General features: G+C 41.4%; 1 protein-coding gene across 1 annotated transcript in view; it reads right to left on the bottom strand.

Annotated features, from left to right (window-relative positions):
- TMTC2 (transmembrane O-mannosyltransferase targeting cadherins 2) overlaps positions 1-16,169 on the bottom strand; it is a 256,213-nt gene that overhangs the window by 136,257 nt on the left and 103,787 nt on the right. The window contains exon 2 of the mRNA XM_068936498.1: positions 13,898-14,468. Coding sequence (XP_068792599.1) covers positions 13,898-14,468 — 571 coding nt within the window. The remainder of the gene's footprint in view (positions 1-13,897; positions 14,469-16,169) is intronic.

Here is a 16,169-nt window from a genome sequence, read left to right as displayed (position 1 = left end):
TGCACAGACAGAAGGGTTCCTGTTACAAAGATTTCTGCATGTGAGGGAGAGAGCATACATGTATGTATGTGCATCAAATAATACAGAAAAAGATCAGATAGCTCAGAGCAAAGGACACAGAGCAAAAATATGCATAATGCAGGCAACTTTGCCATGAAGAAAACATGAGAGGGAGCTCTGGAAAGCTCCAGCTGGAGCTGGAAAGAAGTTTTGAACTGTGATAAAGATGCACAGTTTGATACTTCTGTTTTGCAAGAAACAGTACTAGGGACTTTCCTTGTAAATAAACAGGATTGCATCAAAAATGTCTGGTTTCGTAATTAATCCATCTTCTCAACTAGAACCACTCACAAAAAGTCAAGTTCTTGGCTAATAGCTCAGGTTAGAAGAGGCAGAAATACATTAGAGTTTAAATCAAAAACAACAGCAACAAAAAAACTCCCTTTACAAAAATTTCTAATGCTTAGTCTCCCCAGATTTCAAATTACAAGAAGCAAAAAATGTTGCATGTAAAGTAGTCCAAACAAGCAAGAACTAAACTCTCAAAAACTGGCAATACTTCTATTTTAAAACTCTCGAGAACTATTTTGTGGTGGTGTTTTGCCACTTCTAATAACGTCTTTCAAGGAGAAAAGACTCCATGTAAGAGATAGGACTATAATAAATGTATATTTTAAAAATAAACTGTAATCTCACAATCCCTGCTAAATAAATGCGGCTGTTGATGCAAGCTTCACTGCGCTCTACAGCAGTACAAGCAGCCCAGGCTACTTTTAAAACATGCAGACTAAAACATGCAAAAAATTTATTCATAACCCCCAAAGTCCTGTTTTCTGGGAAAGAAAGAATTTACAGAGACTTGATACAGTTCTCCCCTCTCTTTTCCCCTCCCCTCTCACTGCCTTTATTAACTCAATATGCCCTTACACACACTTTAAAGAGTTTGTTTCTATGGGAATTTATTTCCATATTTTATTGTCGAGGAGAAAAACAAGATTTTGGTGATTAAATGTCACAGAAGCTCTGACTTTTGCATAACCCAATCAAATCTACAGCCTTAGAAGTAAACCGTATATGTCACTGAAAATCTTACCGCTTTGATCATAAAAAGGTACATATGTTCTACCTGACATTTAAGAGCACAAAGTACACAAATTCTCTCTCCCTTCCCCCAAAAGCTTCTGGCCAATTTTAACGTAATTTCCCCATCTGCATTTTCAATTAGTTTCCTAGAAACTTACGAACAAAAAATATTTTGTCTTCCCCCTCCTCTAAATGTGGACTATGCACGGCATCAAGGGATTCTTTTCTTTTCTCAGGGACATTCAAGGTTAGTGAGGCCAGAAATTTACCTCCTACCAACTGACCCATAAAGTCAGCTACAGGATTGCAAGTCCGAGTTCTTTCCTTCCCCCTACTTAATCTACATTGCAGCTGGAAAATAAATACAGGCATATGTACAAAATATCATTCTGTTCCTCCAGTAAATATGCCAGAAGAGGTTTGCTGCCTTCTATCACAACTAGCCAGTTACCTGGAAGTCTAATACACTTGCATTTCCCTCATTTTCAATATTATAAGGCGTTTGTACAGGTTAATGTTTAGAACCATCTAGCTTGGAAGAAGTATGTATGCAATCATTAAATCATTATGGCTTAAATAAAAATAAGCTTAAGCCAGGAAATTCAGAATTAAGTGCCATATCGACAGGAATTGTCCTGTTGCAGCTCGGGGTTTGCTCTCCCAGGTGCGGGATCGAGCCCGCAGAGCAGACTAGCCTGGACCGAGGCAGGCTTCTGGGAAACAACTCTCCTTGGGAACATGATTCTCAGACAGACGCAGGCAAAACTCCTCAAACGTCACTGTTCTGGACTTTGGGGTCTACAACCCAAAACTCAGGAAACCAACTTTCAGACGCTCCAGGCAGCCTCCCCTCTCCCAAGGGTGCTGTAACACACCACGATCCGGAGGTGAGCCAGAAACCAAGACTCTGATGAATCTCTCGTGAAGCAGCACCTGCTCCCTCGCATATTATGGATTTGATCCTGATTTTCGGACTTACATTTTTCCTCTTCTGATGCTATTAGCAATTGCCCTGACTGCAGCAAGCTGATAGCCCATCTTGCTATTTAGCTAGCATCTACCCGATGCAATGGGCTCACTGAGGCATTCACTGAAGCCCATCAGAAGACACAAACATGCACTGCTTCATCAAATCAGGACATCTAGGTGCCTAAATGTGACATTAGGAGGCTAACATAAAGCACATATGTTTGATGATTTGTATGCAAGGCATAAGTATAAAACGGCAGAACTTTGTTTAGCGTTTAACACACAAAGGATACATCCTTGAGGAGTAAAAGATCATAAATACATATATTTTAGCCAAGACTCCAAAATAGATTTAAACAGAAAGGAACAACTCCTGAAACAAATCTACATGAAGGAAACTACACCAGCATACATTTAACTCATTACAGTATGAAAATAACTTGTGTCTTACTTTGTTTTTCCTCATCTATGGCCTATGCCCAGAGAATTTACTTATGGGAGAAGCAGAGAGAGACTAAAAACAGTGAAAAGGCTTTTTAGCTCATGAACAAACGCAAAATCAAAAACAGGCCAAAGTTGCATGTATTTCCTATCTCTCCAAGTTCACAGGTACCCACATCCCCTTCTCATAAAGCACTTAATAGATTGACCAACCCTCCAGAAAAGCATGCAATTTAACTGTTCTTTAAATACAGATATTTTACACAAGAAAATTGCCAGTTTTTAGCAAAATACAGAGTTTACAAAGATTTTTTTCCATTAGGGAACTACAGTATTCAGTATGATGAACAGTAACCAACACTTGCAAACATTCTTAATGTTTAGATGATAATGTTATCATCTGTCAAATGATATGGTAGGTTTGGTGCTTTTCTTCATTTGTTAAATATTCTGAAAGCTTTAAAAGCCAGGAGAGCAACATTACCAGATTACTATTATTGACATCAGTTTTAAAAACTGGCGAGTAGCAAGTCCACCAAAACCCTCCAGTTGAACAACACTGTGAAAAAGTCACGCTGTTCTTGATGTAAGTAATTGGCATGTAACCTCAGAAGGAAACATAAGTGCTAATACCAACCGTGCAAAGCACCTGAAAGCTTTGTCACTCTCTGCCTCAGAAGTGGATCCCTTTTAGGCCAAGGGGGAGAGCAGAAGGACACAGCATCCTCCACATGTTAGCATGCAGTATAAATCTTTTGTAAGACTGAAGAGCGCGATAACCCTTCTCCAGCGAACTAACCTCTCAGTTAAATTGATGGTTCTTTGTTTCTTCTCAGTCTTTGTAAATATTAAAAGGTTTCTCTCTCTTTTTTTTTTTCTGCTTTACGTATTAGTTTATTTAAGAAGCCATTCCCTTTTCCTTCTTGCCAGAGATCCTCTCTCAAAAACAGGCTCCAAAATATTATTGTAGAGCTCAAAGTAGGGAGACAAAAGTAATGCAAATCTTAAAAGCAATTCCAGAAAAAGACATTATTAAAATATAATCCATTTTAAGCCAGTGACTTCAGCAACATAGCTTAAGGTTCCTTACTACTAAAAAAAAAAAAAAAAAAGGCAGACAAACACAACTTTTTCTAAATTTGCCTGAGGATGCTGTGTTACTGTCACATGTGATCTGTTTCAGTGGTTTAAACAACCACATGGAAATATTTCCAGGAAACAATGGCTATTTTTACATATTGATGTCCAGTTCGGCACAGCTCCACTGCCATCACAGGGAGCCGCAGGAGATCGATACCTCTGACACGGAGGAGAGCGGAGGCCAATCTGACTTTTCTTAATTTAGGATCAAAAGGAAAAGCAGCAAGGAGCTGTGGGAACTACAGGAAACAGCAGTAGGAGATACTTGAAATTGTAAAGGAGTAAAATGCAAAAAGCTTCTTTTGTCTGGGAAGGGTCTGCTGCGGGGAGGAGGGGGCGGACGGTCAGGACAGGGGAGGCCTCAAGCTGCTGCTCTCCAGCAGGGCGAGGAGCAACGCACCAGGATGGCTCGCCCGGAAACGCCAGCAATGGATGTACAAGCACATTCGTCTCAGCACTTCCACAATTTTGTAGGGACTCATCACTGCCAGAAAAATTAACCCCCGGTCACCACGGCAAAGTGAGAGATGACGGCCGGGAAACGCAGCCCCAGCTGACAGCGGAGCACCCAATCTTTCGTTTAGCTCTAGAAACGTAGAAGGTTGTGGTATACCCCGAATACAACACTTAACGGCTTAACGCCCCTCCGTAGGCAGCTTTTGTCACCCCACATGAACCTGCAAGAGGTCAGGTCATGTTTTGAAGCTATAAGCTTCATAAGCTATAATTCTCATCAGGATTCCTCCAGCGAGTGCATACAGCCAGGGGAGACAGCATGGGACATGGCTATGGAGGATCCTCTTGCACCTCTCCTGGGAAGCCTGCATGCTTGACTGGCTCTCTGAAATGCCTGTATACCAATGCACGCAGCATGGGGAATAAACAGGAAGAGTTAGAGATCTGTGTGCGGTCGCAGGGCCATGATCTCATTGCAGTGACAGAGACATGGTGAGATAGCTCACATGACTGGAATGCTGTCATGGATGGCTACGTGCTTTTTAGGAAAGACAGGCCAGGAAGGCAAGGTGGTGGAGTTGCTCTTTATGTGAGGGAGCAACTAGAATGTATGGAGCTCTGCCTCAGGGTAGATGAAGAGCAAGTGGAGAGCCTATGGGTAAGGAGTAAAGGGCAGGGTAACATGGGTGACACTGTTGTGGGGGTTTACTACAGGCCACCTGATCAGGAGGAAGTTGTCAATGAGGCCTTCTGCAGACAGCTGGAAGTAGCCTCAGGATCACAGGCCCTGGTTCTCATGGGAGACTTCAACCACCCTGACATCTGTTGGCAGGACAGCACAGCAAGGCACAAACAGTCAAAGAGGTTCTTGCAAAGCATTGATGATAATTTCTTGACTCAGGTGGTGGAGACGCCAACGAGGAGAGGTGCAATGCTAGACCTTGTACTAACAAAAAAAGAAGGTCTAGTTGGAGATGTGAAGGTTGGGGGCAGCCTTGGCTGCAGTGACCGTGAGATGGTGGAGTTCAGGATCCCAGGAGGAGGAAGCAGGGCAATAAGTAGGATTGCAACGCTGGACTTCAGGAGAGCTAACTTTGGCCTCTTCAGGGACCTACTTAGGGGAATCTCCTGGGGTAGGGCCCTAGAAGGAAGAGGGGTCCAAGAAAGCTGGTTAAGCATCACCTCCTCCAGGCTCAAGATCAGTGCATCCCTCTGAGGAAGAAGTCCAGCAAAGCGGGCAGGAGACCTGCATGTCTGAGCATGGAACTCCTGACAAAACTCCAGCAGAAGAAGGAAGTCTACAGAATGTGGAAAAGGGGACAGGCCACTTAGGAGGAATACAGGGACGTTGTCAGAGTCTGCAGGGAAGCGACAAGGAAGGCTAAGGCCCAGTTGGAATTAAATCTGGCAAGAGATGTCAAGGACAACAAGAAGGGCTTCTTCAAACACATCAATAGCAAAAGGAAGACTAAGGAAGATGTGGGCCCGCTGCTGAATGGGGCGGGTGCCCTGGTAACGAAGGATATAGAGAAGGCAGAGTTATTGAATGCTGCCTTTGCTTCAGTCTTTACTGCTGAGGCCAGTCCTCAGGAATTCCAGACCTTGGGGACAGGAGAGGAAGGCTGGAGAAAGGAAGACTCTCTCCCTTGGTTGAGGAGGATCAGGTTAGAGATCTTTTGTCCAAACTTGACACCCGCAAACCCATGGGCCCCAATGGGATGCATCCACGAGTGCTGAGGGAGCTGGCAGATGTTATCGCTAGGCCACTCTCCATCATCTTTGAAAGGTCCTGGAGATCAGGAGAGGTGCCTGAGGACTGGAAGAAAGCAGACATGACTCCAATCTTCAAAAAGGGCGAGGAGGAGGAGCCAGGGAACTACAGCCCTGTCAGCCTCCCCTCCATCCCTGGAAAGGTGATGGAACAGCTCCTCCTGGAGGTCCTCACTAAACATGTGGAGGACAAGAAGGAGATCAGGAGTAGTCAGCAGGGATTCACCAAAGGGAAATCATGCTTGACCAATCTGATAGCCTTCTCTGATGGGATGACTGGCTGGGTAGATGAGGGCAGAGCAGTGGATGTTGTCTCCCTGGACTTGAGCAAGGCTTCTGACACTGTCTCCCATCACATCCTCCTAGGCAAGCTCAGGAAGTGTGGGCTAGATGAGTGGCCAGTGAGGTGGACTGAGAACTGGCTGGATGGCTGAGCTCAGAGGGTTGTGGTGAATGGTGCAAAGTCTAGTTGGAGGCCTGTGGCTAGTGGTGTCCCCCAGGGGTGAGTCCTGGGCCCAGTCTTGTTCAATGTATTCATCAATGACCTGGAGGAAGGGACAGAGTGCACCCTCAGCAAGTTTGCTGATGACACTAAACTGGGGGGAGTGGCTGACACACCAGAAGACTGTGCTGCCATTCAGAGGGACCTGGACAGGCTGGAGAGGTGGGCGGAGAGGAACCTCATGAAGTTCAACAAAGGCAAGTGCAAGGTCCTGCACTAGGCAGGAATAATCCCATGCAGCACGACAGGCTGGGGGTTGACCTGCTGGAAAGCAGCTCTGCCGAGAAGGACCTGGGAGTGCTGGTAGACAACAAGTTAAGCATGAGCCAGCAGTGTGCCCTGGTGGCCAAGAAGGCCAATGGTCTCCTGGGGTGCATGAGGCAGAGTGTTGCCAGCAGGTGGAGGGAAGTGATCCTGCCCCTCTCCTCAGCCCTGGGGAGGCCTCACCTGGAGTACTGTGTCCAGTTCTGGGCTCCCCAGGACAGGAGAGACATGGCACTACTGGAGAGAGTCCAGCGGAGGGCTACCAAGATGATTAGAGGGCTGGAGCACCTCTCCTGTGAAGAAAGACTGCAAGAGCTGGGCCTGTTCAGCCTGGAGAAGAAAAGACTGAGAGGCGATCTCATAAACGTATATAAGTATCTGAAGGGGGAGTGTCAAGAGGATGAGGCCAGCCTCTTCTCCGTGGTGCCCAGCAACAGGACAAGAGGCAATGGGCAGAAACTGAAACACAGGAAGTTCCACCTAAACCTGAGAAAAAACTTCTTCACTGTGAGGGTGACAGGGCACTGGAACAGGTTGCCCAGAGAGGTAGTGGAGTCTCCTTTGCTGGGGATATTCAAAACCTGTCTGGCTGTGAACCTGGGCAATGTGCTCTAGATGACCCTGCTTGAGCAGGGAGGTTGGACTAGATGATCTCCGGAGGTCCCTTCCAAACTAAACGATTCTGTGATAAGTTATTTATTATTTTTAACTGGGACAAAAGTAATCTCAAAGAAAAGCATGTTTACTAAATATCTAAGTGTGACGTCAGTCCTGCAAGGGAATAGATGTTGCCCTAACAGTCTAAATGCTGCGTTTTGAAGACACGGGAATAAGACGAGACCATAAACATTCAAATGTTTGAGAGGAATAACTTATGAAACAACAGCTTACCAAAGAGGCCTCCCAAAAGATCCAGGCCTGTGGGTCAGGTCAAGTCTAAGGAAATTCCTTAGATTGTAGAAAATACACAGAAAATATATAATTAAGCTAGATTTTAAGTAAAGAGAAAACACTGCTGCAAAATGACAAAACTTGTAGAAGTAGAAGAGGTGAAAAAAAGGCAAGACCAACCCTTTGCGTTGCTAAGGCTAAGAGGAAAATAAATCTGCAAGTTAAAAATCAGAAAGAGCATGCTGTTTTGAAATTGCTTTCCAAAGCACAATAGTTCTAGAGGTAGCTATTTCAATGAGTAAAGAATGCAAAAAGTGGCGTAATTCAAGTTATAGTGTTCTCAGAAACCAGTAGCTTTATCTAAGCTACACAGAGTCCCCTTTTGAGTGGGAATCTTACAAATCACCCACAACTAAGGTTGCTCCAGGCCATAAATGAAAGCAGCGTTTTATCAAACTTTGTTTGGTGGTTGACCATGTCATCCTTGGAGGCCCCAGGTTTACATCATTACCTTAAATAAAATATAGCCCTCCAATAAAAATTTTTTTCACAAAACCAATACTGTTATAATAGCACAAAAGGTTAGATAATGCATCCTGCAATGCAATTTGTGGTTCACGTTAAGCTATAGATACCAGTAACTAATTCCACATGTGAGACAGACCTTCCAGGGGGATTTTAATCAAATAAGTGATGGGAAAAGAGAGGTTTCCTTACTTTAGTAAAACAAACCCCCTGTACTAACAACATGTTGATCTGGTAAAACGTTACCATACTGCAGCAGTGGAACATCAACGGGGCATACATCTGGTTTAGTTATTTCTGTAAGGCAGCTTGTGCACATAAAACACAGAGCAATAAAAATTTTATCATTACCATTATATTAAAAAAGAGTTTTAAATGCATTTGCCCCATCTTTCTAACTGCTAACGTTATCCAGCTCCGTTCCCCTTAAAAAAAAAAAAAAGAGAGAGAGAGGAAAAAAGGGCAACACAGTAGGATCTGTATTAGCTTTGTACTACTAATTGGACAGAAGACTGTATACTGCAAAGTTGATTAATGGCTCTGCTTTCAGGCTGGGGATTGCAAGTACAAAAGAATTAGGCCTCTGAATTTGCATTGTTTCTATAATTACAAACTTCATCACAGATCTCTCTCATATTCACACTCCCCCCTCCCACCCCTAAACTTCTGGCAGCTTAATTTATGCAGGCCTAGCTGCTGACACATAGATCATTTGATACATATGATACATGACAATTCAATCAATCTGCATACCTTCTATGCAACTTACAGTGGAAAAGACTTAAGGTCTAAAAATGCTGGAAATCAAACAAAAGCTCAGCTTTCTTCCATAAGGAATGCTTTGCCCCAATACAGGGCCACTTTTTTGATTGCTCTCATTTCAAGCAACTCACTTATGAGTGATAAATATATTTCCATCAAAATATGCTGACTTAAAGACAGTGAATACATACTTATCAGAGTGCGTTTAGAAAGTGAGTCACATGGTATAAAACAGAACTAACCAAATTAAATGAGTTCAGACTGACATCTTTGCCAGCCAGCCTGCTAGCATCAAAGGCAGACAGGGATACAGCAAGAGCTGGCAAAAGGGAAAAAATTAGCAGCCAAGTTCTGCTGAATAACCAGTATGTAGCTGTCAGAGGAAAGAGCTGGATAGTTTAACAGATAGCTATAATATATGTATTTTTTTTAAGTGCATTAAGAATAGCTCCTACATAAGGGGTAATAGTCATCCGCTCTACTGGTGGTCCTGCTTTGCAGCTGCCTGGTTTAGAAGCCCTGCTGTTCTACTGAAATCGCAACAGGACGTGTGACGTGCTGGATGTGACAAAGCAGGACTCACCATAATAATAGGTGTGAGCTCAGCAAACAGCTACTGGTCTTGCATCGTAGTCACTATTTCACATTTATTTGACGCTTGGCCCAGAGATAAGAAACAAAGCGGAAAAACCCAGGCATGTCACTCCAGTGCCGCCACCATCATCTGCTGGATGGTTCCCCAAGTCAAAAGGCTTATAGGAGCCTAAAGCCATTGCCTGGCAAAAGGCCAGCCCACATCCTTTCTCACCCGCTCCCCTGAGTCCCTCACGTTAAGTTCCTTGCTTCTGCTCCTGCACCTCAATTTACTTTCCTCTAAGTATTTGCCAGTATAGCTACTTGTACAGCAGCAATAAGAATGGGATACACCTGAACTGATTCCAGTTTAAAATAGACTTTAAAACAAAAGGGTATTTCTTGTTTTTTAAGCGTTTGGGAGGGATGTTCTTGTTGTTTACCTGTGCTGCCTCTGTTCTAATTTGCAGCACAGGCTACAAAGAGCTGCATCAGCTCAAATGAAGATTTGGCTGCAGCTATACTATTAAGACTATTTGAGGGTAAGGGTGATTGAAGGGTGTAGCCCCTTTCTACCATTCCATTATAAAGATATAGTGATATATTGTTTGCTCTGTATTCAATTTTATATCGTTACTATGTATTTATTTAGTACAGATTTAAACTAACCATCTCCAAATTACTTTCCTTTCTTCCTTGGCTCCATTCTACATTTTCCCCTCAAATGAACTACAAAAGACTGTAACTTCTTCTGGGCTGCCCTTTTCAATATCTTTTTTTTCTTCCCTTCTAGTCATCTTCATCCTCTGTGTTTACATTGGAAAAACACAGAACACAAATACCAGAACAACCAGATTGATGTAATTCTTCTTAACTGTTCAGAGATTCTACACAACAGTTCTGAAATTAGATTTTTTTTGTTATTTTGTGGGTTTGTTTTTTTTTTTTTAAACCATGCTCCAGTTTATAAATGCTCCAGCCAGTTGTTCACACACCAGAACGACTCATTTGTAGATTGAGAAAGACAGCACTACTTTGGTCTCACACAATTGGCAGCACAGGGATGTCTTTTCAAGCAAAAGCTACAGGCAACAATATCAAAGAAAAAAAAAACCCTTCAGCAACCATTGTTTTTGTTTGCATATGGAAATTGTACAATTTGTTTTAGGAAGAAAAGATTTTTCAGTTTTTCCTAGGGACATATTTCATTTCAGGCCAAAGAAACAGCAAGCAAAAGGCAACACCCAAAATCCTGAAGAGATGTGGAGCTGAAAGCTTTCTTCATTTTTGTTTTCTTCAACTTGTGCTTTATTTCTACCAGCTGTAAAAAAAATTTATCTCATAGCTACATAATCAGTTTTTTTATTCTTTGCTTTTTTACATACAAAATTTAAATAAACTTGTCTTTTCTTTGCATATGTAAACACAAAGAATGAAACAAAAAAAACAAAGCACTTTAGGAAGAATACTTGAATACTTGGCCTCGGTTCTTGCTAATGATTTCATCAGAAGAAGGATTTCACTTTCTATATACACACCAATCTTAGAGTATAATCATATTGAAATTATGTGAAAATAAATCTAAAAGTAATTTCAAATCAACAGAGCAGCACCTAACTTGTCTTCACGCCCAGGGCTTGTCAAAAACTGGTCAGAAACACTACAATCAAAATCCACATCTCTACTCCAAGTGCATTGACCATTCTCAAAATATCCAGCTATGTCAGGTAAATAGCATCCCTCCAAAATATTTTCCATTTTTTTGATGGAGCAGGCCAGATACAATCTCACTAACTTGATCCTTCCCTGAGCAGTATTTTATGTGAAAGGTAAAATTCAAACACCAAAGGAAATATAAAGCAGCAAGAAAGTGCTTCTGATTATACTGCTTAAGATGGTGATGCACTAAAATAACTGTTATCAATGTCTTTTTTTTTTTTAAAGGTAAACCGCAATGATGTTTTTATTGCCCTAAACTGTTCTCATCATACAGAATAAAGCTTTCCAGAAGGCTGAAGCATTTGCTTTAATTTGCTTTTAAAGTGATACCTTTGTTTCTGTTTAAGTCATTTTGCTTTTAATTATTTATTCATTTCACTCATGGTGACTATTTGTTACGGAGCGTTTGCATTTCACTCTTACTTCCCATAGCGTGCTCGGGAGCAGAGAACGGCAACGTTGGCTGAAGGCAGAGCCCATGCAACGCTGGAGTACAAAAGTACAGACAAGTCCTCAAAGAGAAACACTTACCATAACATATAAGGTCAATGAATGCTGATAAAATGCTTATAAACACTTTTGCCATTTGTGAATGATTTCTGTCAAGCTTCAGAAAGTGCAAAATGAGCCTTACTGAAGTTACTTTATAAATGAGGCACCCAGCTTAGCTCCTCACCCCTGTACGCGACTGAAGAGAAGCTTCCCTAGCATCGAGGTGGTACTTGATTAGCAGCACTCAGACTGAGAAGATGTACAAGGAAAAGGTACCTTAGCAGGTCAGAGAACTAGCAAATACCTTTCTGGCATATCAAGCAAAATATTTGTATTGTTTATACAGTAAACAAGGGACTTTATTTTAGTCCCTACCTATAACATTCTCTCCAGCTAGTGTCTAATCTCCTCAAAGTTTTCTAATCTACAAAATTCAGAATTATTTCTATTATTATAGATGAAAAAAATTACGGTATTGACAGTAGTTTGCTGTCCTGCGTCAGATTTCCTGTATGGGAAAAAAAACAAAGCCAGGAGTTTAGATCTAATTTGGAGTCCTAAGACCTGGGAAGAGAGAGACTATGTTTAAAAAATTAGGATACGGAAACTTGGATTCCACCTTTGTCACTTAAGTCTCTCCTGGACCAATTTTACCCTGACCCTGAAGAAGAAGAAAAAAAAGTCAAAAAAGATTTCCTCCTGAAAACTCTCAGAAATTTCTGCAGAAGTTTTCCTTTTGACAAATTGAGCATTTTGTTAAATATACATATATATATAACAACCTTTCTAGTTCCAAAATTTTATCTTGGTCTTCAAAAGCACACTGCAGTGAGGAAAGACAATGAGGAACATTAATTTAGATTTGATATGAAGTCATATACAAAGAATTCAGAATTTAACATGCACAACATGAATGAAATGTTTTAGCACTCATTCATTCGCTAGCATAGGGTAACATTTGAGTTATAAATCAAACTCCTTGAGGCACTTTGCAAAATCTCAGCGTATATTTTTCAGAATAACACTATTTGTTACGTATGCATGTTTTTTTTTCCACATAATTAGTTTACTGTTTGTTCTTGCTCAGCATTAGGTGCATGATTTAACATACTGTATCGGCATTCAAAAGAGGTCTTACATATCCAAATACATATGTGTAAATTTGAAGTGATTATTTCCTTTAATATGCCCAGTTTTGTCAAAAAAGGGCATGATAACCAAATCAACATGTCACAGCAGTTTGCCAGGGAACTACCAGAGATATACTTGCTTTTTTGACTTTCCTATTTTTGCTGTATATTACAGCTATGTATTTTATACCGTACAAGCACAAATCATCTCTTCACCAAAATACAGAATCTCTTTTTGACTTGAATTAGATTGACGAATCAAAATTTCCAGGAAAGGCAAATGTTAAAATCACTGATTGAATTAGGTTGAAAATTCTTATTTTGTCTTATTGCTTTTCTTGCTAATGTCTCACTGAAAAATGTGACAACATTGGTGTGGACCCATGAAGCATTCTCCTTTTCTAAGTCAGCATTTTTCTGACAGAAAACCATTCCACTGAAAATAAAATGACACATTATCAGCTTACTCGTTTGTACAGCAACCAAAGCAATTAAGTCTTGATTTCAGCTGGGGTTTCTGCATACTCCTACAATTCATGAGATCTGCATGTAAGGGAGGGCCATCGTTTTGGGCAGGGGCAAGGTTTGGTTAGTGAGTTGGTTCACTTTTTTGTTCCTGGGCAAGAAGTTCTTTTGGTAAGGTAGTAATACATCTGAGTCAGAGCTCCTACTAGGGGGAGAAAAAAATTATATGCTAAAAACTTGCACTCAGGTCCTGTGCACCTCTATGAAACCAGAACAATAAGAGCTCTCTCTCTGCCTCTGGGAGCCTGCAGATGCTATCAGCTGCTGCACTTGCATGCCCGACCGCACTAAGCTGAGTTTGCAAGATACAAGAGGATAAGAGCATGAATGAATTCTTTGCAAAGGGCAGGCAGCTATCTAGTGCTTGGCGGCAAACAGAATGAGGAGGGAGCCGCTGGAAGCAAAGAAAGTAATTGAAAGAAATACATCCCCAGCGTAAAACAAGAGCAACGGGTAATAGCACATTGTTTAAACAAAATGTAAAAACCCTTTACTAAACTGCTTTAAACATACTTTCAGTATTAGACATCTGTGCTTATTTTTCAGAGTTGACTAAACTGCTAAGAATTATTGTGCACTTGAAAACTCATTTAGCACCTGTTTAATAGTGATTGGTGCTGTACAAACAGTTTATGGGAAAGAAAAGGAGACTCACCTTGCATAAAGCAGGAATGATTTGATGCATTTTCAGCCGATGAAATACGAAGATGTCATACACCGCCGAAATTGCCAGCACAGTCACTCCTTGCTCCTTCCACAGCATGCTGCACCCAGCGCACAGTCCCGTCCCCAAGATCCAGCCCCAAGTACTTGCTGAGGAACTTCTCGTGGCGCAGTGCTTCACGTAACACATCAGGGAAAGCAGAAAAAAGAGGCAGGCTCCCACGTCTGCCCTCCCTACGATCCCCGCTACCGCCTCGGTATGGATCGGATGAGACGCAAACAGCAGGCCAGCTATCAAGGTCCAGTATCCGTCCCCGAACAGGATCCTGGAGAAGTTTGTGAAAAGGCCTGTGACTGCAGCGTGGAGCAGGACATTCACCAGGTGGTAGCCCCACGGGTCCATGCCCCCGAGGGCATGGTTAATGCGGAAGGAGAGTGTGCAGAGCGGTCTGTATGACTTGTGGCTTCCGCTGTGAGTGAGAAGAGTCCCCCAAAAGTCGTTGTAGAATATATGGGTCCACGGCGTCTCTGGCAGAAGATCCTGGTTTGTCTTGATAGCTCGACTGTGAAAAGCAAACAAAAACTTCATTTCAACTGAAGAAAAAGGATACAAATGAAAGGTAGTTAAAATGCAATCACATTGCTACAAGAAGAAAGAACGACATTGTTTTGATACTGTTTTAATTCAAGTTTTGAATTTTTCACAGGAGGTATTAGAAGAGTCTGCGTTATTGACTTTTGTCTAAAGCAAATTTCCATATAAATTGGCTTTTAAAACATTAGAAACAGATGTTATGCTGGTTTCATTAAATTAAAACACCCTTCAGTGACATTCATCTGAGTCTAACTCATGAGTAATCGGCTAAGATTTGATGAGTTATAATTAAAATGTAAAAGAAATATGAAAACCTGACAAACATTATTGTTGAAAAAAACTGATCTTCCAGTAATTCAGAACTAAAACCCCAAATGCCCTTTTATACTGAAATTTTAATTTAGATGTTGGAAGGAATCTCACTGACACGGATGAACAATAAATACAGAAAGTCAGCAGGAGCATGCAAATCTCCGGTGCTGCGTGGGGCACTCCCACAACTTTCTCATACGTATTTTGACAGACAACATCCTCCACTAACATCTTGTAAAATGCAGACAGAATATTTTACAGATTAAAAGACACCTTCTCTTTGCATTTCTTACATTTACAATTGAGAAAAAACATTTTTAGGTTGTATTAGCTTATGAATTCCATTCTGTGTCAGCTTTATTGGTGAAAAAAAAATGCTGCAGTTTTCAGGCAGTTTGTTTCCAACTACCCTGGCACGGACTGGGTGCCAGCCGTTAGTAATTTCCATGTCTAATTCAGCACAGGGAAAAGCTGTCCACTATAATGTTTGTGAAATAGTTTATTGTACAAATCCAATCATTTGCATTTAAAATTCATGCTGTGGGAGAAGGTGAGAGACCTGCATAGCTCTAAAAGATGACCAGAATTTAATTAACAACTTGCCTTCATAGCCAACATTATATTTAAGAGTAATAATTACTGAGCTTAATTCACTCAGCGTTTTTTTTTAACCAGGGTATTATTTAGAAGTCTAACCAGCTCAAGACTCTACCATTAAAAATATGAAACAAGTAAAAGAGAAGATTTATATCTAATTCTTTACTCCTTCCTTCTTTCTGTCTCCCCCCCCCCCCCCAAAAAAAAGGAAAAGAAAATCTTTGCATAATTAACAATTCTTCAATTCAGAGGAGGAGGAAAAACGGTGTGAAACTCAGACTAGCGTTTGAAACCCACCAGTCAAATTCATACTTCGAGGCTGCACCCCCATTCTTGCCCCCAATAAAACAAATCCTTTGGATTCTGTATCTACATTCCAATGTTTGTGTCATTAATTTCAGGCATAACGCTCAAATGCTGACATGCTATGTCACAGGATCTTCGTGCAAATACTCTAAATACCACACAGCTCAGCATTTCCATTGTCCAAAGCACACTGCTGTAATGCTGTCAGACACGCTTCCTCTCGGCATGTCCTTTTGTCTCTGTGCATATGGGAGGTTACGAACAGGTCAGCTTAAATCCTTTAAAGATCTGACGATGCCTTCTAGAATACTTGAAAATGTTCATTTTGGAGTTCTGCTTATGCAGTGGACCAGGTTGCTTATATTTGTTTTCCCAGCCCCACACATTTTTCTCATTTTAGTACAGCCACAAAAAGAACATTGCAAGAAAACAAGATCTTTGTTCTCGTATTATT

The sequence above is a fragment of the Struthio camelus genome, chromosome 1 (assembly GCF_040807025.1).
Source record: "Struthio camelus isolate bStrCam1 chromosome 1, bStrCam1.hap1, whole genome shotgun sequence".
NCBI lineage: Eukaryota > Metazoa > Chordata > Aves > Struthioniformes > Struthionidae > Struthio > Struthio camelus.
The sequence above is the reverse complement of the archived record's forward strand: the minus strand, read 5'-3'. Positions and strand labels throughout refer to the sequence as shown.